The sequence below is a fragment of the Microtus pennsylvanicus genome, chromosome 1, assembly GCF_037038515.1.
Source record: "Microtus pennsylvanicus isolate mMicPen1 chromosome 1, mMicPen1.hap1, whole genome shotgun sequence".
Lineage (NCBI taxonomy): Eukaryota > Metazoa > Chordata > Mammalia > Rodentia > Cricetidae > Microtus > Microtus pennsylvanicus.
In genome coordinates, this window is record NC_134579.1 from 12,575,419 (window position 1) to 12,595,116 (window position 19,698).

Below are 19,698 nucleotides of genomic sequence, written 5' to 3' on the forward strand. Positions count from 1 at the left end.
GCATGGATGTGTGTGTGTGTGCGTGTTGTGCTTGAATGTGTTTGTATGTATCTCTATGTGTTGTGTATTGTGCATGAATGAGTTTGTATGTGTGCTCTTGTGTATGTGTATTCTGCATGGATGTGTGTGTATTGTGTGTGTGTATACTGTGTCTGTATGTCAACATTTCTGGTAGCCAAGAAAACACAAATAGTTGAGGGAAACAATATGATCAAAAGGAAATGAACATATTTCAGGAAAAGAAAAGATCATTACAAGTCAATAACTGTTGCCTATTGTTTTAATTTTCATACTTTAGTGGCTGTCATATTGGTAGGATCTTTTACTCTATTGAGATAGTGTACTGGTCATTACTTTTTATTAGTATAGAATGTATTCATTGATGTTTTACTTAAAGTACAAAACCACGTATATTATTCATTGTGCAGAAAAAGATGTCTAATATTTATCAACACATTATCACAGAATATCTACTCACTTCAGGCCTATGTTTTATAAAAATCAACTGAATATAATTTTTCCCAGTAGCAGCTAAATGTAGTAATATATGCAAACCTAATTAACTTTATAAATAAATAAATAAAATCTAATTATATATATGTTTTACCATAGTTCTTAATCTTCTGTAAAAAAAATAAGTACATGAAATTAAGCATCTCAAACCACTATTTTCAGATTGCTTTAATGGCACGTTTCAGCTCATTAAGTCAACGAAACATAGGAATAACGTTGAAAATTCATCTGTGAACGACCTTCTGCCTCAGGGTCTTTGAGCAGTAGATGGCCTTATACAATAGAATGAATAATGATTTCCATCTCAGCTCTAATTCTCTGTTTTCATGGAGATGTAGCTTTAATTGTAATAGTCTCCATCATAGCTAAAGAGAGTTGGGTTTAATATTTTATTGTATTGTAATTTAGTGGCAGTTCTGGTTTCATTTGGCTCATAATTATAATGAACCAAACATGCACTGGCCTCTGCCTATTACAATATCCTTCTCAAGAAATGGGGGTGCTTATCATGTGACTTGAAGTTAATATGAATGGATAACCCAATCACATTGCTTCTCACTTGGCTGCATTAAGGTCCATTATTTAATGTGCCTCAGTTAGCACTTTTAAATGTGTTGATTTCAACGGATGTGGCTTCCCTCGTTTCTAGCCGGAGGATGTATCTGATTTCCGAGTCTGTCTGAAGTTCCTTGTGGTTCAGTAGGAAGCAGTGGATTTGTGCATAGAGTTTCTAGAAGGCAAATACTGTAGGTCAGCGTGGCACTGGAAGCCTTCTGTTGCCTTTTTCGATGAAGAGCATTGTACCTATTATAGTATGTCATCTTTCCAAGGGACATTGGTGACACTGAAATGACCCCTGTCTGCTTTGTAGGTTAAGTTCACAGGATGACCTGGCAATGTGGTCCTTCCAAAAATAACCAACATCCACACACCGGAGTCTTGGAGGGGCCACTGAATAGTGAGGATTGACAAATATCCTGAGGCAGAAAAAGCATGGAAGTACATTTGGTTAGGAACTACATACGTAAGCTAGATGAATTTCAGAGCACTCGCTTACAAAGAGAATGCCCAAGAGTGTTAAGTTATCAGGGTTCTACCTTCAAAGAATGCCATATACAGACTTAATTAAAAACAGGGTATAATTAAGCCAGTGCATTTTTTACAACATGGATTTGTTAAGGAATCTGATTCTTCCTCTTGAAAAAGCAACCGTCATTGAATATATGATTCGAGGAAATAATAACACTCTTAAGAACATTTTAGTGATGATAGTTGAAAAAAGTAATCGCAGTGTTTTCCTTATGTAAAGACGATGGGGACTTTAGCAGAATAAAAGTCCTGTGGTTTTTACAAAATGCAGAAGCCTAACAGTGCTTTCAGGGTATTTTCTGCAGTCAGCACACATAGAGGGGACAGCTCATTTGGTGGGTGTGAAGTATGTTTTAAAATTAGGAATTTTTTCCAGCTTGAGTGTTTTGCTTTGGTTGTTTCTGCGACACTGGAATTTAATGATTGCCTCTGGCTTTCCTCCTCAGGCCGCCGCCATTTCCACGGCTCTCAGTGCGCTAGGCCCACGAGCCCCGTGTCTACAGACAGCAACATGAGTGCTGCTGTCATCCAGAAAGCCAGACCTGCCAAGAAACAGAAACACCAGCCAGGACATCTGCGCAGAGAAGCCTACACAGATGGTAGGTCCCCCGAAATGGACGGAAGCCTCCGTGAGGCTCGTCATTCCCCTGCTCCTCTATGGCTAGCGAACGCATTCACTGACATTAGTGATCACATTGACATTCGCTAACAGTAACCTTATATTACTTACGGAAGTGGAATCCTTCCGCATCTTGTCAACTGTCTTGGCAGTTTTTCTAAACAGCTGCTTAAGAAATTAAAAGTTGATTTTATCATTTCACACCACGGCTGTGGTTCTAGCTGATGTCATAATGTAGAATTAACCTTTGCCAAGTCCACTCAGCAAACCTCTAGAATATCTCCATTTTCTTTGTTTTAGCTTTTCAAAATAAATTTTGCAGTTAAACAAAGGGCAATAAATATGCCAGAACAATTTTTTTGCAACCATAGAGGGTTTTATAGTTAGTCTGAGCACCCAAAGGCACCTCAAATCCTTTTCTTCGTACCGTCACATGCAATATGGACTCTCGCTGAAGAGGGAACACTTGTAATCTCAAGGGGGCAGAGGCGGAGAATGCAAGCATTGTGATGTTGTCTAGAGAGAGCCTTTAATGAAAGCGCCTCAGGTGGCTCAGCATTTATTAAACCACCACCACCTTCGCATTTTATAAAACAGCCCCTCGGACTTTATTGGAAATTCATGTAAGATAAATTCCCTCAGACTCACCCATCTTGTCGAGTTTTCTGAGTTTGCTAAAGGGGTGGGGGAAGAAGGGTGTCACAGGCAGTTTCTCCACCTCCTGGGTGTCTGCAGCCACAATCTGATTAGGCCTTTCCTGACCAGTCAGCAATTTTTCATAAAAGCCTTCATTTGCTATTATCATATGAAAGCTTAATATTATAGATCCTTATCCAAGGTTATGGGGAGGGGTTCTTTGGGGAGGTCCTTTTCGCTGTGAGTCTTGCCACTTGACAGGAAAATGTACTACAAAGCACACAGCACGGTGAGCGCAAGCAATTTTGCTAAGGGTGGTTGTCCATGCTATTATCTGGAGTTTATTCCGAGTATTTTCTCGCACTAGCATCCATCTGATATTAGATCTCATGAAATACCGGCATCACACGGTGCACCTGGGCCTCCTGGCTCCTGCCCAGGATGCTTTTGTCAGCAAAAGTGAGCTGTCAGGAGATTATCTGATTCTGAACGGTTATTACAGTGACTCTGCACATGTTTGCCTCCGTGAAGGGACAAACACTAGGTGTAAATCCTCAAACTATACCGGCGATCTTACATTTATGGGAACCCTGTAATGGCATTTTACAAGTTTTATTGCTGTTTTATCAATGTTTATTATCAAGAAGGCAGGACTCTTCCCTGGAAGACCAGTCAAATGGCAAACCAAGATGTAAACACATCTAAATTGAACACATATGGAAAAACCTGGCCTTAAACTTTGCGTGCATCTTTCTACCTCTCATTTGTATGTATTTATAGAGAAGTCTTGCATGGAGTAAGGCCTCCAAAAATGCTTTAAATGGTGAAACTTTGTTGGATCAACAAGCATCAGAGATGCCATTCTTGAGAAGTGTTAGCTGTGTTTGTGTCCTGCAGTCTCCAGGACTTGTTTTGATGGATTTGAAAACCAAATATGGATAGTAACCAACTCTAGAATAAAAAGTATTAAACAGAATGACAAATCACCAAAGTTATTTTTTGTTTAATTTCAGGAAAAGGACTATGTTGAAATGTGTGTAAAGCTAAAAAGTTAATGTGAAATATTACTTGGATTTAGAATAGCTCAACTCATGAAAGGGGTTATGTAAATTATCAGTTCTTCCTCTAATGCAGAAGCTAATAGTTTTCTGGAGCTCATGAAAATAAGTAATGGAGAAATGAGTAACGTTGGTTTTAAATTATAGTTTTATCTTCTGTTCAGCATAGGGAACCATCCATTCTTCAGTTATGATTACTAGAGTGTTTCTTCAACTCATTTCTGAAAATTTCATTGAAAAGCTACATGTTATTTATACCTCTTAAAATGTGCATTAATCGTTTAAAAACCACAAAATTCCGATCTTTCTTAATGCACCAAATGAAAGAAATACAAACTACAACACTTTCTCTCTTTCTCTTCTCTCTCTCTCTCTCTCTCTCTCTCTCTCTCTCTCTCTCTCTCACACACACACACACACACACACACACACACACACACACACACTTTATAATTCTGGCTGTGTGCTCTCTCTCCTGATCTATACCCTTACACAATCTGTGTATATTCCCTTTTCATTTGTTTGTTTGTCTGTTTGTTTTGATTTTTCGAGACAGGGTTTCTCTGTGTAGCTTTGGAGCCTGTCCTGGAATTTGCTCTGTAGCCCAGGCTGTCCTCGAACTCACAGAGATCCGCCTGCCTCTGCCACCTGAGAGCTGGGATTAAAGGCTGCACCACAACCACTTGGCCTGTGTATATTCCTGATAGCAGCTATGAAATAGAGACAAAAGTAATTTTTCTCAGAAAATAATTCTATCAAATTATTATACTGCATTTAGAAAATATATCTGAAGGGCTGAAGAGATGGCTCAGTGGTTAAGACCACTGGTTGCCTTTCCAGAGGACACAGGTTCAATTCCCAGCCCCCAAATGACAACTCACAGGCATCTATATCAGAGGATCTGACTCTCCCATACAGACAAACGTGCTGGCGAAACACCAATGCACATAAAATAAAATTAAATATTTTTTTAAAAAAATTTGCAGATAATATTCTGAAGAAACCCAGTAAGAAATATAGTTTTTTACACTGCTTTATAATATTGGTGGGTGGGAGAAAGAATTTGAGATGTATTTTGTTGAAATCTGAATTAAGCATATTTGTAAAGTATAGAGGAATTTGAATATTTTTAGATTTAGTTTTTGCCTTTTCCACAAGTGCAGTGTTTTGACTGGGATGGGTGAGTCTAGTTACTGTGTATCAGTTATGAGAACACTGTCAAAAATAGATAACCTTCAGTTTATAGCATCTTTGCTTTATAAATGTCACTCAAATTTCAACTTTCCCAGTTGTTTTCTAAAGCATTTAAATGAATAAACAGGACTTCATTCGGAGTCTGTCTAGATTTTGAGGATCCCTCTTGGCTGGTCCACCTGTGACTTGTCACTAAACAGTACCACGGACTTTACAGTTAAAGCCATGCACATGCATTTCCTCAGAGCTTTGGAGGGGAAAGTCCAGGACTGTGTTGTGAGCAGGGCTGCATCTTTGGAGGTGCACCTCCTGCATCTTCTCACTGTTCCCCCTTAGTCTGTGATTGTTCTCTAAACTCTTTTTTTATTAGTCCTACTAGATTAGACCCCATCTAGCAAGCTCGTTTTAATTTTATTGCTCCTCAAATGATGCCAAATACATTCAGATTCTTAGATAGTGGGGGTTGTGACTCTCAGTGTAGTGTTTGGCAAGGACATAATTCTCAGTACAAGAGCCCACCAGCCAGCATCTCAAATGTCGTAGCCATGTCTTGCCCTGTAAGTAAATATAAGGTTTCATAACACCCAGGGAACACTTGCCTGCGAAGCAGAGTCCGCATCCTCCGGTTCTACTAAAAGGGCTGATTATTTATTTATTTTGCATTCGCTAGTTTCAAGTTTAACCCAGACGGAAGATAGGATTAAAATATATGAATATTTATCAGCTGAAGTCTTGTGGAGTTAAAGTACATTTCTAGGACCTTAGAATTACCTACGTATGTGTTCTTGTATTTCTAATAGACCTTAGTCTATTAGAATAGACTCTTTCCTTCCCCGCTTTTCAACCTTCGCAATACATTTGCATATTTGATTTAAAAACCAAATCTATATTTCTCCGGTTCTACTTTTCATAAATTATTCACCATCCTCTTTAGAATGATGTTATTTTGACTTGATTTATCATTAATTGCAGGGTCTTGAGACTTTAAGCAGTTACATAAATAGAGCATTGAATCTGGCTAGCGCATTTCTGCCGCACTGGCAGAATTACCTACGTATGTGTTCTTGTATTTTAATTTATGTGAGGGGCATTTTCTTAGCTGGGGGTTCTATAAAAGGAGAAGGCATTGTAAGATTACACAGAGAGACTGGAGAGATGGCTGAGAAGCTAAGAGTATTTGCTGCTCTTGCAGAGGACCTAGGTTCCTTTCTCATCACCCAACATCGCAGCTTGAAACAATTTATAACTCCAGTTCCAGGTGATTCGGCACCCTTTTTGGCCTGCAAGGATACCTTGGCCTCCAGGCATGCATGTGATGCTCACACATACATGTAGCCAAACATGTACAGAAATGAAATAAAAGTAAACTAAATCTTTTTCATGAGATTGCAGATTTTTAATTAATTCTTAATCTCTCAGATGTAATCTTTGCTCTCTTTTAAGCATTCCACCATAATATTTTATCTCCTATCTTTGCATATATTGACTATTATAACATCCTTCACATCACAGTCAAGTCCCTGAAAACTTGTTCACATTATGTTAACTTACCAAATGTTATTCAGATATATTTCTCTTTATTCATGGAATGTTTCTAAGAATTATTTTTTATGAATTACAGATTTGCTTAAGAAAATGCACTTTATAGATATTAAACTATGTGCATGCTTTCATTTCGAAACCCATTCATGAAGTAAAGAATTCAAACTAATATGGTATAAAATGTAAAAAAAAATATTTCTTGGAATGTAACTGTGAGATGTAGGTATACATATAAAACAAGAAATTAGCCTACATTTTTGCCAGAAATGATCTGGTTTAAAATATCTGGGTACAGGGTGAAGAGAACCTTGATTGGACTGTAGATATGTATGGCCAAATGAAATGCCAGAAAGAGCAGTAGAGATTAAGAATCTAAAGTCATTAGTCTTTGGTCTGCTAGTAGACATCTTCGATATCAGAAAATAAGTTAAAAATCTACGTGGAGCCTGGCGGTGGTGGCACACGCCTTTAATCCCAGCACTCGGGAGGCAGAGGCAGGCGGATCTCCGTGCGTTCGAGGCCAGCCTGGTCTACAAGAGCTAGTTCCGGGACAGGCACCAAAAACTAAAGAGAAACCCCTGTCTCGAAAAAAAAAATCTATGTCTAACTTTTTACCTACAAATTAAGAAGGCCAGCTTAGCGATGGCAATTAAAACTTAAGTGCCAGCTTCAATCAATTTGAATAAGTTGCGTAAAGATGTAAGAGAATATTCATCTAGGACCTGTGAATGTATGCTGAGCTCAAATAGGAAGCCGTGCTGGATCGGAGTCTGGAAAATTTGCACAGTAGTAGCTAGCGCTGTAGTAGTGGTCTTCAAATCATGGCTCTATCATTCCGGTTTTCCATGCTTGGATGATAAATTTTAAGTTGTCAGTCTTTATTTTTGTTACCTTTAATTTCTCTAGTCCATGTAAAGTACAGTATTTTAAAACTGAATGTGCCTCCAATGATAAATCTAGTTTTGAAGAAAGTAGACACGTGGGATCTGACACATTTAAAATCTTCCTTTTAGATCTTCCACCCCCTCCAGTGCCACCACCTGCTATAAAATCGCCCACTGTTCAGTCCAAGGCACAGCTGGAGGTACGACCTGTAATGGTGCCAAAACTCGCTTCTATAGAAGCAAGAACAGACAGATCATCAGACAGAAAAGGAGGAGGGAGTTACAAGGGGAGAGAAGCACTGGATGGACGGCAAGTCCCTGACCTGCGAACAAATCCAGGTGACCCCAGAGAAGCACAGGAACAGCAAAATGACGGGAAAGGACGGGGGAACAAGGCTGTGAAGCGAGACCTTCCTCCCGCAAAGACACACCTCGTCCAAGGTACTGATTTTCCAAACAGCAGACGACCACAGAATCCTATAAGCTTTCAACATGAGTGCGTAGGCTTTTTGTGGCTATATGAAAAAAATATGATTAAGACTTCTCTAACAGCAGGGTGGGAATGTGCTCAGCTTACTTAACACAATTGACTCCAGTACAGGACATCACACAGCTTGTTTGAAGAGAAGCCACGTGAATTGGATTTTATTCTTTCATTAGATTTTAAGGGAAAACCTGATTTCAGCAGAGTAAACAAACCTGCAGTCTTGCAGGTATCAGGTAAAGGAAGGATATCGAGAAAAGGTGATGAAAGCGTGATATAAAGGATGATAAATGGTTTCCAGGATATCAGGATCGGGGATAAATAGCTGAAGACAAATCTAGAAATGTGATTAAATTGGAAACGCCAAGGGTACCCTACGAAAGAGTTTTAGATATACTATAGAGGCAGCGGGGAGCTGAGGAAGAGAGGTAATAGAGTCCCTGTGACGTTAGATGCAGAAAGAGACTATTTGCTGGGAATGAGGGAATGACCCACTGATCTGAGGCAGGCGAAGGATGATGGGGAAGAAGCTGAATTCAAGCAAAGTATGAAAATGCCACAGTGAATTGTGTTTCTTGGTATGTTAACTTTACTTTTTAAACAAAGACTTTTAAGTAAGAAGTGATGTAGTATGTGTGTGGCTCAGAAGACTAACTACCAGCCCAGGATAGTAAAGGGGGAAGCTGAAACAGTAGGTGTGATATTACAGTAATACTCTAGGTATTAAATGTAAAATGAGTTAAAATAGCATCAAGGAAATGCAAAAATAGCCAAGATGGGTATGCCAGAGGTAGGCATGCTATTATACAACCAATAGAATGTTAAAATACCATAGCAGGTCTTTCTATAGCTTAGGCATGTTTCTAAGTAGCTCTTACAGCTTACATTAACCCATTTCTATTCATTTCCATGTAGCCACATGGCTCATGGTTTGTTATCCCAGCTCCTACATGTCACATATAAGTTGAAACAATAATGCCGTCCAAAGGGGTTATTTGAACCGTGACTGTGAGGCCCTGTGCATCGGTTGTACTCACCAAATTGAAACAAGAGAAATGCCTAGATGTCATGAGGAGCATACATTATTTTTTATTGACTTAGAAGCTGGCGATAACATAGACACACACACACAAAAAAAAATCATTAGGAGTTGAGAAAACTGGATTAATCAAGAGAAAGGCTTGGAGTAGAGCTGGGTTTTAGAGCACGCAGGGCTGAGATAACAACTGTATGAATTATAAAGATTAAATGTCAGCAGCGATGTACGGCAGATGTTTATGAATCAGCTCTCCAGGAGGGAGAACAAAGCAAACCCTATTTTGTAGCACGTGGATTGCGTCTGCTGTGTGAACATTTCCCAAAGCTAAAACTCTAACTGCTCAGGGAATGTGAGACTAGAGAGAGGAGCGTAGCTCAGTTCTGTGAAAATGTCCCACATGCCATGATAATTCTAGGAACAGAAGAGAATCCGCGTTCTACAAAGCATGGTGAAGGTGTCCGCCCTGAAGACAGAGCAATTGTGATAGCTAAGACATGAAAATTAGTATTCTATTCTCTGCATGTCACCCAGAGGATCTGGGGTAGTCTCCGTCTCTAGGAATAAAGTGCATCTTGACTAGAGATAAGAGCGCTACTTCTCTGTGCATACAAGGAGTATTTAGAATATGGGTTGAAATTGCATTAACCTCAGAGAATAGCAGCAGTAGATTCTATTCTGGGGTCTCTATCCTCTCCAGCTACAGACAGTTGGCTAGGTTTACAGTACCAGGTAGGAATTTCCTCCCATCACGCAGGTTTTAAGTCCAATTAAACAGCTATTGGTTACACCAAAGGTCAATTCCCTCTTTCTTACCACAAGGGATATCTTGCTGAGCCAGTCATTGTGTTTTGTAGGTATTACATCTGGGTAGGACTTCTTCATGAGCCCTACACCTAAATAAAGCTGAAGAAACCTCCCGGAAGAGGACACTGAATAGTAGTATGCAAATGACCAGGATGCCTACTTCTAAGACATAAAGATGTAAAGAGAAAACGTACCCATGAGCTTTCAATGTCATGCTTGAAAAAGACCAACATAATAACACTAGGATTAAAAGTAGGTGTATGGTAGAGTGCTTACCAACAGAGTCTTGAGTTCAATGTTAGCGTCATACACACACACACAACTAGAAAGAAAGGAGGTAAGAAATATAAGAGGACTAGGGAAATCAAAGAGCAATTAAAGTTCTTACTTTGAAGCATGATGACCTGAATTCAGATCCCCAGAACCAGTGATAAATGGAGGATGGACATGGCTGTCCTCCTATAATCCTAACTTTGGAAGGCAGAAGCAGAAAATCTTAAGAGCAAGCTATCTAGCAAATCTAGGCATCAGCAAGCTCTGAGTTTTACCAAGAGACCCTCCCTCCGTAAATAAGATTGAAGAGTGAAGGAAGAGGATTCCAGATATCAGTCCCATGCATGTGAATTCATACACAAACAGACACACATGTATGCATCCACACACATATAAACCGTGCACATCACGCATGCGAAGTAGCAAAAGAAAAAAGCGGTAGACATGGCTGCATGTGTTATAATCCATGACCAGCCCTCCAATTGAGGCAGGCGGATCTCTGTGAGTTCGAGACCAGCCTGGTCTACAAGAGCTAGTTCCTGGACAGGCTCCAAAGCCACAGAGAAACCCTGTCTCAAAAAACCACACACACAAAAAAATATGAAGCAGCACAAGGGGAAAGTTTGATGTAGTCTTATTTAAAAAGGAAACTCTTGGAATGTGTCATCTGTGATGATTATTTTTGACTGCAATAGTCAGAAGAAAAGCCAGACTTTGAAGAACTGAAAAGGAAGTGGAAACTTTGAAAGAGACAGGTATTAGTCACTTCCATCTCTCCGTGACCAGAGTATCTGATAACATCTCTTCTGGGACGAAAGATTTAGTTTGGTTCATACTTGTACAGAGCACATGGCAGAAAGGGTATGGTGGTAGGGATGCTGGTGTGGAGGGAGGAGCCGAGCAGGAACCAGGAGCACATAGAATAGGTACCCACCACCAACGCAGTTGAAGTAACTCTTCTACCAACTTGGCCCAGTCCTGTGGGTTCCACTGCCTCCCCAAACAACACTGCCAATGGGGAACCTTTCAAACAGGAACCTGTAAGACATTTCACATTTGAACAGGAGGTGAAGAGCAGAAATTCTTCTCAGAAGGTTAGGATGCAAAGACTTGCATGGAATTCATCAAGAGGATCAAATTGGTGGAAATGTGAAATGATTTAGGATAGGAATTGACATCATTTTATGTGTTTATATCTATACATACATATGTGTATATATGTATATGTATGTATAAGTATATATATATATAATACACACATGTATATGGCAAAACAGAGAAAGAGATTTTTAAAGTAGATAAAAAAGTAAAGAAAAAACTGGGAGGTGGTGATGGATACCTTTAATCCCAGAACTTAGGAGATAGAGGCTACACAAAGAAACCCTGTCTTGAAAAAAAAAATAAAGAAAAAGGTAAAAGAAAAGAATGATGGAGGGGACAGAAAGGAGCGATGGAAGAATTAAGAATAAAAAATGTACTTGGATTTTTACTGTATTTTATTAGTATATATTTTGGCAAGATTTGTAATCAGCTAGTTGCTTTGTGGGTTCACCAACTTCCTTGCAACAAGAAGCGTATTCTGCGACCAAAGTGGGACTCGTGCTGCCAACATGAGCTCAGGCTTCAAGTGCAACTCCAGAACTGTGCCTTTTCCAAAGACACTCTCTCTCACCACAGCGTCCTCGGGGAGACCCGCTCCGAAAGCTTATTAGCTTATCTCTGGCCATTAAGGCAAGCTGATCTAGCACTAAACTTTTGACTCCTGGCCCTGTGTTCCAAGTAGTGATTCATACACCAAAGACTGTGATGTCAGTTATAGACTTCATGACTGTCCGGAAAGTATGACCACTTTTGTGATCATGAGCAAATTCCAAAGAAGGAGGGAGATTCTTTAGGAGAAAACTGCAGGGCTACAAAGATCCTAGTGCGACGGAGTCAGGCAAAGCGGAGAAGGAGTGTAAATCAATCTGCAGAAATATACTCAGTAGCTGTTGCATTATGAAATTATTTCTTTCTTTAGAACTAAGTCAGAAACTGTTAATCTGGAAATAAGGACACCTAGCCCCTGAAATGCATTTAGCTGATCCAGTTATTATGCTTTGATTTTCTGGATTTTTTTTGAACCATAACCTCACATGTGTATATCATTAAATTATCATTGCTAAGCATTGCTGTAATTTTCACCTTCTTGATTCAATTTGCATTATTTATTTAATGAAAGAGGCACCCTGATTTGCATATGTAATGAATGGATATTTTTAATTAAGGAAAGTGCTTTTCTGAACTTGAAGGTCTGATCCTTTGTGCTGACATTTACCTCTCCAGTTGATTTATTCCTACACATATCAAAAGCTCATTGTGCTATATTTACAGTAATAAGTCTTCAGATGTCTATAAGCATCAACTTCGACCTCAAAAAGTTTGTGCTCACACATACATGTGCTCATACATACAGGGGGGAGAGAGAGAGAGAGAGAGAGAGAGAGAGAGAGAGAGAGAGAGAGAGAGAGAGAGAGAATAAATATAGATGTTATAATTCATAGATATCTTAAGATATTAGGTATCCATGACTTCCCTAAGGACACTGTCACTGACCATTATGTCCTCCACATAGCCCAGCCTGTGCCAACAATGTCTCGAAGACTAAGCCAAATACAAACACGTTTTATATGCACCCTGACTTCACCATGCTGTAACACCAGGAAGTCCAGAATGAGGACGGTTGGTGTGATGGGCAAAATAACGTCAGGAAAGATCCAGAGGTCTTTACTGTAGAAGTGACATCTAAACGGAGTGTCTCAGAGTATGAATAGGCTTCAGATGAGGTCAAAAGGAGACCGTTCAGGTGTGAAAGCCAGCATCTATGGTGCATTGAGAAGAGTATGTGAAACTGAAGGAACATTTGACTAGATCATAAATATGCAGAGATGGCCTAGTGCGGTGGCACATGCCTTTAAACCCAGCATTCAGGAGGCAGAGTCCTGGTCTATGGAGCAAGTTTCAGAATAGCAAGGGCCACACAGAGAAACCCTGTTTTAAAAAGCCCCAAGAAAGAAAAAAAAATGCAGAGATGAAGGTCCAGAGGTGAATGAAGGGAATGTGTAAAAGGTTTTGGTTTTAATGGATTTATGTCCAAAGTGTAGTCAGGCTATGGAGGAAAAATGAACAATAAAATTATTTCACATCAGGAAACTTAAAGTTGCAATGAGATAGAAATTCAAGAAATAATTGGCTAGTGTACTATCTTAGTTACTTTTCTATTGCTGTGAAGAGATACCATGATCAAGGCAATTAATAGGAGAAACCATTTACATTAAGTTCAGGACAATCATGGCAGCAAGCCGGCAGGCTTGGTGCTAGAGCAGTAGCTGAGAGCTTACATCACATACATAAGAAAGAACAAAATGGCTGGGCTTTTGAAACCTCAAAGCCCATCCCCAGTATCACCCCTCCTCTAACAAGCCCACACCTCCTAATCCATCCCAAACAGTTCCACCACAGGGTACCAAACAGGGGACATTCTCATTCAAACCACCACAGTGCCTTATTATTTGAAATCACTGAAAAGTTTCTATGCCCCAATAAGCCTCTCCACCACATCATACCAAATCGAACCAAATTAGAAAAAGTCCAGGTTTAATGGATAAGACACTCTTGGATGACTTTCCAGCCCCCCAGAGAGGAGATCGGAAAGGAAGACCAGAAAACTTCACTGTCTATTTTTTGGAGGGCAGTTGAAGTACCTAGTGGGAGTGGTCTTGAGCATCTCTGGGAGAGAGGTTATCATTTGGCGGGCTTTCTGAGATGCAGCAGGGTTTAGTGAGAGATTGGGGAGGGGACTTGAAGTGGCGCTTCCACTTGACCATTATAGATGCTTTGGATACAGGGATGCCAGGGGCTGGGTAAAGCTTCCACCCAAACAGTCACCTTCTGGGATCCAGAGTTCAATGATGCAAATACATTTAGGTTGGTCTCAATAAGGAGAATCTGACCCTGAACTTACCATATGACTGGGAAATTTCTTCTCCCTCCTAACTCCTCATAAGAACACCTTGCCTATACAGTGATCTTGCTGTCTTGTCTTTGCGCATGTCACAGCTCCTTTAAGCACATATTCTACTATCATTTTGGTGGTGGTGGGGGGTCTAAACTAGCTGAGATCACATGCTGAAAAAAGAGAATTGGAAGTCAATTGATTCCACATTTGACTTGTCTCCTTTAATGGTCTTAGTCCCAGGTGAGTTTGGGATGGGCACTGACTTATGAGTGGAGCCAATCCAAATCCCTAACCAACGCGTGGAAAATAAGACTTGTTATTTTCAATTTGCAAAAGGCAGTCCACATTATTATGCTTGTAGTGTTCGTACTTACGCCTCAGAATCAGTCTTGCTTGGCCATTCGGGATTGCAGAGACAGGAGTGACACATTGTAGGTGAAAGTGTAGCATCTTGTTTGTTCATGTGCTCTCGTTGTATTTCTTTACACAGAGGATATTCTACCGTACTGTAGACCAACTTTCCCTACATCAAACAACCCCAGAGATCCTAGTTCCTCAAGCTCGATGTCATCACGAGGATCTGGAAGCCGACAAAGAGAGCAGGCGAATGTAGGTCGGAGGAACATGGCAGAAATGCAAGTACTTGGGGGATATGAAAGAGGAGACGATGATAATGAAGAATTAGAGGTATGCCTAATTTCCCCCATTTTAAAACTTTAGACTGCAGTCGTAATGCCAACCCTCGACATTAAGAACACCTGTCAGCATGTAGACATGCAACTATTTTATCACAAATGTTCTGTATCCTAATGCCTGCGATGTTGGCACCTGACGTTCTGTGAATTGAAGAATTTTCTTCAAATGTATTTCATAATTTTAAATGCTAACAGTGATGTCCTCACAGACATCAGATTCATATTCTTTCACTTATTTCCACATATAAAACATATATGACAGAACACAAGGTGGGAAAGACCTTGGTCTGAGATGGTATAATTCATTGTGTTATCTGAAACCTCAATGAGGCGAGAGCTATTATGATACGAGTGTTTAGCATCTAGTATCTGTCCAGGCTTAGTTGGACTTACCTTCCTACTCTCTTATACTTTCACTGTTTTGGAAACGAGCCTGGCCGGAAGAGGAACTCTGTCTAAGTCAAATAAATTCCTCTTCCCTTCTTTGTATTCTAGGAATATTATCTAAAATATAGTTGGAAGTCATGGTTAAAAGTCTCTTCTCTTTGAAATTTAGTATGCTTTCTCTAGCTAATAAAAAGTAACTCAAAGTCAAATTTGTTTCTTTATAAATGTTTAATCTCAAGTAGATGCTAAATGAGTTTGAGAGTCTTACTTCAAAATGTAAGAAGAAATGTTAAGAAATTGTGTGTAATTGAGTACCATATGCATCTCATGTTGAAATTTGTTTGGAATAAGAAAAACTTCTCCCACATATGCTGCCAGACTATGAGTTTTTAAATTTTTTTTCCTTTTAAATAGAAGAACTTGTGCAAGGCAGGGGGGCTGAAATATCTTTACTATTAAATCTAGTATTTAAAAATGATATGCAGAATTAAAATGGAGAAATGGCACTGGAAACGTGGAAAAATAGAGCTCCTTGCTCAGAACCCTGTGCCCCAACCTGTGACATTCAGGTATGGCTTATTTCAGGATGGTTGAATTTGCAATAAAGACCAATTAAAGTTGAGAAATGAGTTAGCTGTGATGAACACTGCAACACATGCCAACAAATAAAGAAATACCCAGTCAATGAATATAAATAAGCATAAGACAATTACCTTTGGCTTTGTTTTTGAATTGAACAAAAATTCATCTCTTATAGGAAACTGAAAGCTGAAGATAACCAGAGAGGCTTGTGATATTAATGTGAAATCGTCACTCAAGATGCCTCACGTCTGACGACACGCAATGCCAGTTGAAGTGTTCAGTGCAATCAGAATGTACAAATTGTCGTTTTTATTCCTCCTATCAGGATACCACTTTTTAAAAATGTCTTGGGTTTTTATTGTTGCTGATTGATTGCCTAACCCTTGAGGAACCTTCCTCTCCCCCCCTCGCTGTTGCAACCGTTACACTTGACTTCCAGCAAGGGAAGTGTCTTGGCTGCTTACTTCAGCCGTCAGCCAGCAAGAAAGAACAGACCAATTCTTTTGCATTTTGCCCCTGAGATATGACATTGCACTGCTTATATGTCAAGCGAATTTATAGCAAAAAGAAATTGATCAAAGATACAAAGGTGATGAATCAACCTCATGCTAAGGGCTCTCAAAATATAATAGTTCTATGACCAACTGCTAATGCCAATTAAAGCATACTTCATTTTACATGATTTTAAAATCAGTCTTTCATATCACCTATTGCTGGGATTAACTAAAAATATATCAAATACAGAACTGCAGATGGTTTGAATGGGGTAAAAGCATTGTAAATATATACTCTTTGCAACTCCCGGTGGTACTTAATTTTGTCTTCATTTCAATCACTGAAATATATTCTTGGAAATGTACTTTTGGATGAGTAGGGCTAAGCCAGTTGGACCTCTGGTTATCTAGTCATTGTTATAAGTAAACCTAGCAAAAAAAATCTTGTTCTATTTTTCAATCAAAAAGCAACTACAAATGCATATTACAAGCAAGTGGATGTTTCTAACAACCAATTGAGTAAGGACATCCCTATCTTAACTGGCCTAAAATTTCTTCCGGTAGTGTCAGTTCAACGTTCAGAAGTGCCACTTAAGGAAGTTTGTTTGATTTTTGTTTTTGTAATGCACTGTTTTTAATCTTTTTTTTTTTTTGGTTTTAAAAGCACAATCACTAAACTTTATTTGTAAACCATTGTAACTATTAACCATTTTTGTCTTATGGAAGAAACTGTTGAGAAGTGTTTTTAACCTGTTTTTTTAATGCTCTGTGTTTGTATTTGCAATATTTGAATGATGACAGCTGGTGAAGTCGTGTACAGACTTTATTGTGGGCTGTGAACCAAATGGTTCTAAGTTTTCCTGGACTTTAAGAAAAAAAGAAAGTGTTACGTTTGTTGTGGCCAATGTTGAATCTTATAAGATTTCCTTAGAAGTTCATCAGAAGTATTCCTACTTGGAATTGCCAAGTGATACTCTCTGACTGTAGATTTCTATGATTTTTTTGACATTATATGAATTTAATTGACTTTATAATTGGTGCTATTTGAAGAAAACAATATGAACCTTTAGTCATATGTAGTTATCAGACTTGACCCCACAAAGCCAAACAAAACTGAACCACAAAAAAAGGCTGGTATTTACCAAAAACTAAGTGTGTTCATTTAGGTAATTTGAAAAAGTCCCATAGAAAGGGTGTGCAGTACTAAGGGAACAATCCATGTGATTAATGTTTTCATTATGTTCATGTAAGAAACCTCTTATTTTTAGCCATAATTTTGCATACTGAAAATTCAATAATCAGAAAAGTAATTTTTGTCACATTATTTATTAAAAATGTTCTCAAATACATCTTTCTTTCTTGTGTTGATTTTTTTCATTGTGTGATTATCAGATTTATTCCATTAAATCACAAACCTGTTTTGTCTTAGCATTTCACCACTGTATTATCAAAAGAATAAACGTCCTCAAATTTTTTTATGAGCATGCAGATTCCACTTCTAAGCATAAATTCTCATTTCAACTGTGTTGAATAAATGAAAGATGAATCTTAAGTTGAAGTTAGCTCCCTGACTCAGAGTCTAACTTGGGAGGGTGTGATGTTTCTGTGTAGATATGTGTGTTTGAATTTCAGTTAGCCTATTTCTAAAATCACCAGGACTCAATGACAGTTAACTTCATTTGTAAAGTGTGAACCACCAATGTTCTGTCAGTAAGAGGAAGTTTATATATCCCATTGCTTGTCAGAAAATGCCTGCTTTCTAGTTTCAGATCCATGTAAAAAATTAGGACTGCCAGTGTTATACCAAGTTACATATATGATCGATTTAATTGCCATATTGCAGAATTTCACTCAGATGAATGATATGGGTACCATGTCTTGGAAATGTCAATATCTACAGAATATACTGGAATTTGGCCCCCCTGCACACACACATGTACCCCGTGACATATATATTTTTTCTTTTATTTAAGTTTATCTTTGCCAGAATTTGAAAAGCTGATGGAAAAAAAAATGGAATAATGGGGGGGGGTTTGATTTGTAATTTAATTATATAAAAATGAAGAAATTACCAACATCTACTTAATATATGAACAGATCCACAGGTCAAGGAGCCAGTCTCTAAGCTTTTTTTAAAAAAATACACTGGAGAGACATATGCAATGAACTGACTTTTTCTTTTCTTTTCCTCAGTGGGTGAACTACAAATAATCCATTGTCTCTCTTTTATATAACATGCTGCAATCCGCTCACAAACTCTGTATGTCACAGGGCCTGAATTTAAATCCTAGTTTTCTCATAGCTATGTTTCCTTGGACATGTTACTTACCCTCAAAGTCTCAGGTACTTCACCTGTAAATTCAATAATACCTACCTCATGGAGCTCTTGTCATGATTCAGTGAGCTAATATATCTGCTCTGGACTCTGTAAACGCCACAAACACTATAAGATATTGTTATATATATGGACTGAAATTCACTACACATGCAATCCCCATTTTTCATACCTGATTTGTTCCTAAAAGTTTGCATGAAAGTGAAAGAATAAGTGTGGTATAAGGACGAGGGTGCTTCCATTTCTGGTAAGTAAAATTCACTGTGAAACCCCCCCACTGTGGAGTGATGCTTGGTGTCATTGTTTGTTTCTTTGCTTTTGGATGCAAGAGCAGTAAATGAGTTGGTGGAATTGTATTTCTGGTACTTTCTTATAACACTTGATAATACAGACATGTCACCTGAGTTCTCAATAAATGGATTTAGTGTCTCTTGGGAGCTGCTGTTTTGAGTTGTAACAAAAAAAAAAATGCTTTCTTGGTCTGTGTGTGACTTTTCCTCGGCAGATGTGAGTGAACATCTATTCATCCATGGACCACAGACAACACCACAACAGATCAATGAAGTGACACCATACATATCCAGCTTAGTGAATCATTGAATTGGGGGTGAGGGTGCTTACAGAAATAATTGTTTTTATTGAGCTATATATTTTCTCCACTCCCCTCCCCTTCTACTCTCTCCCATGATCCCCATGCTCCTAATTTACTCAGGAGATCTTGCCTTTTTCTACTTCCCATGTAGATTAGGTCCAGTATGTCTCTCTTAGGGTCTTATTTGTTATCTAGGTTCTCTGGGATTGTGAATTATAGGCTGATTTTTCTTTGCTTTAAGTCTAAAAGCCACTTATGAGTAAGTACATATGATATTTGTCCTTACTCAATATGATGTTTTCTAGATCCACACATTTGCCCGCAAATTTCAAGATGCCATTATTTTTTTACCACTGTGTAGTACTCCATTGGGTAAATGTACTACATTTTCCTTATCCATTCTTTGGTAGAGGGGCATTTAGGTTGTTTTCGGGTTCTTGCTATGGCAAATAATGCTGCTATGAACATAGTTGAGCACATG

At 38.8% G+C, this 19,698-nt stretch overlaps 1 protein-coding gene across 14 annotated transcripts in view; it reads left to right on the forward strand.

Moving 5' to 3' along the window:
* Robo1 (roundabout guidance receptor 1) overlaps positions 1–19,080 on the forward strand; it is a 1,008,387-nt gene extending 989,307 nt beyond the window's left edge. For all 14 annotated transcript variants that reach the window (XM_075953430.1, XM_075953344.1, XM_075953840.1 and 11 more), the window contains 4 exons: positions 2,049–2,201; positions 7,665–7,976; positions 14,623–14,819; positions 15,972–19,080. In XM_075953430.1, the coding sequence (XP_075809545.1) occupies positions 2,049–2,201; positions 7,665–7,976; positions 14,623–14,819; positions 15,972–15,986 (677 nt within the window). In that variant the 3' untranslated portion in view covers positions 15,987–19,080. The remainder of the gene's footprint in view (positions 1–2,048; positions 2,202–7,664; positions 7,977–14,622; positions 14,820–15,971) is intronic.
* Positions 19,081–19,698: the final 618 nt, after the last annotated feature.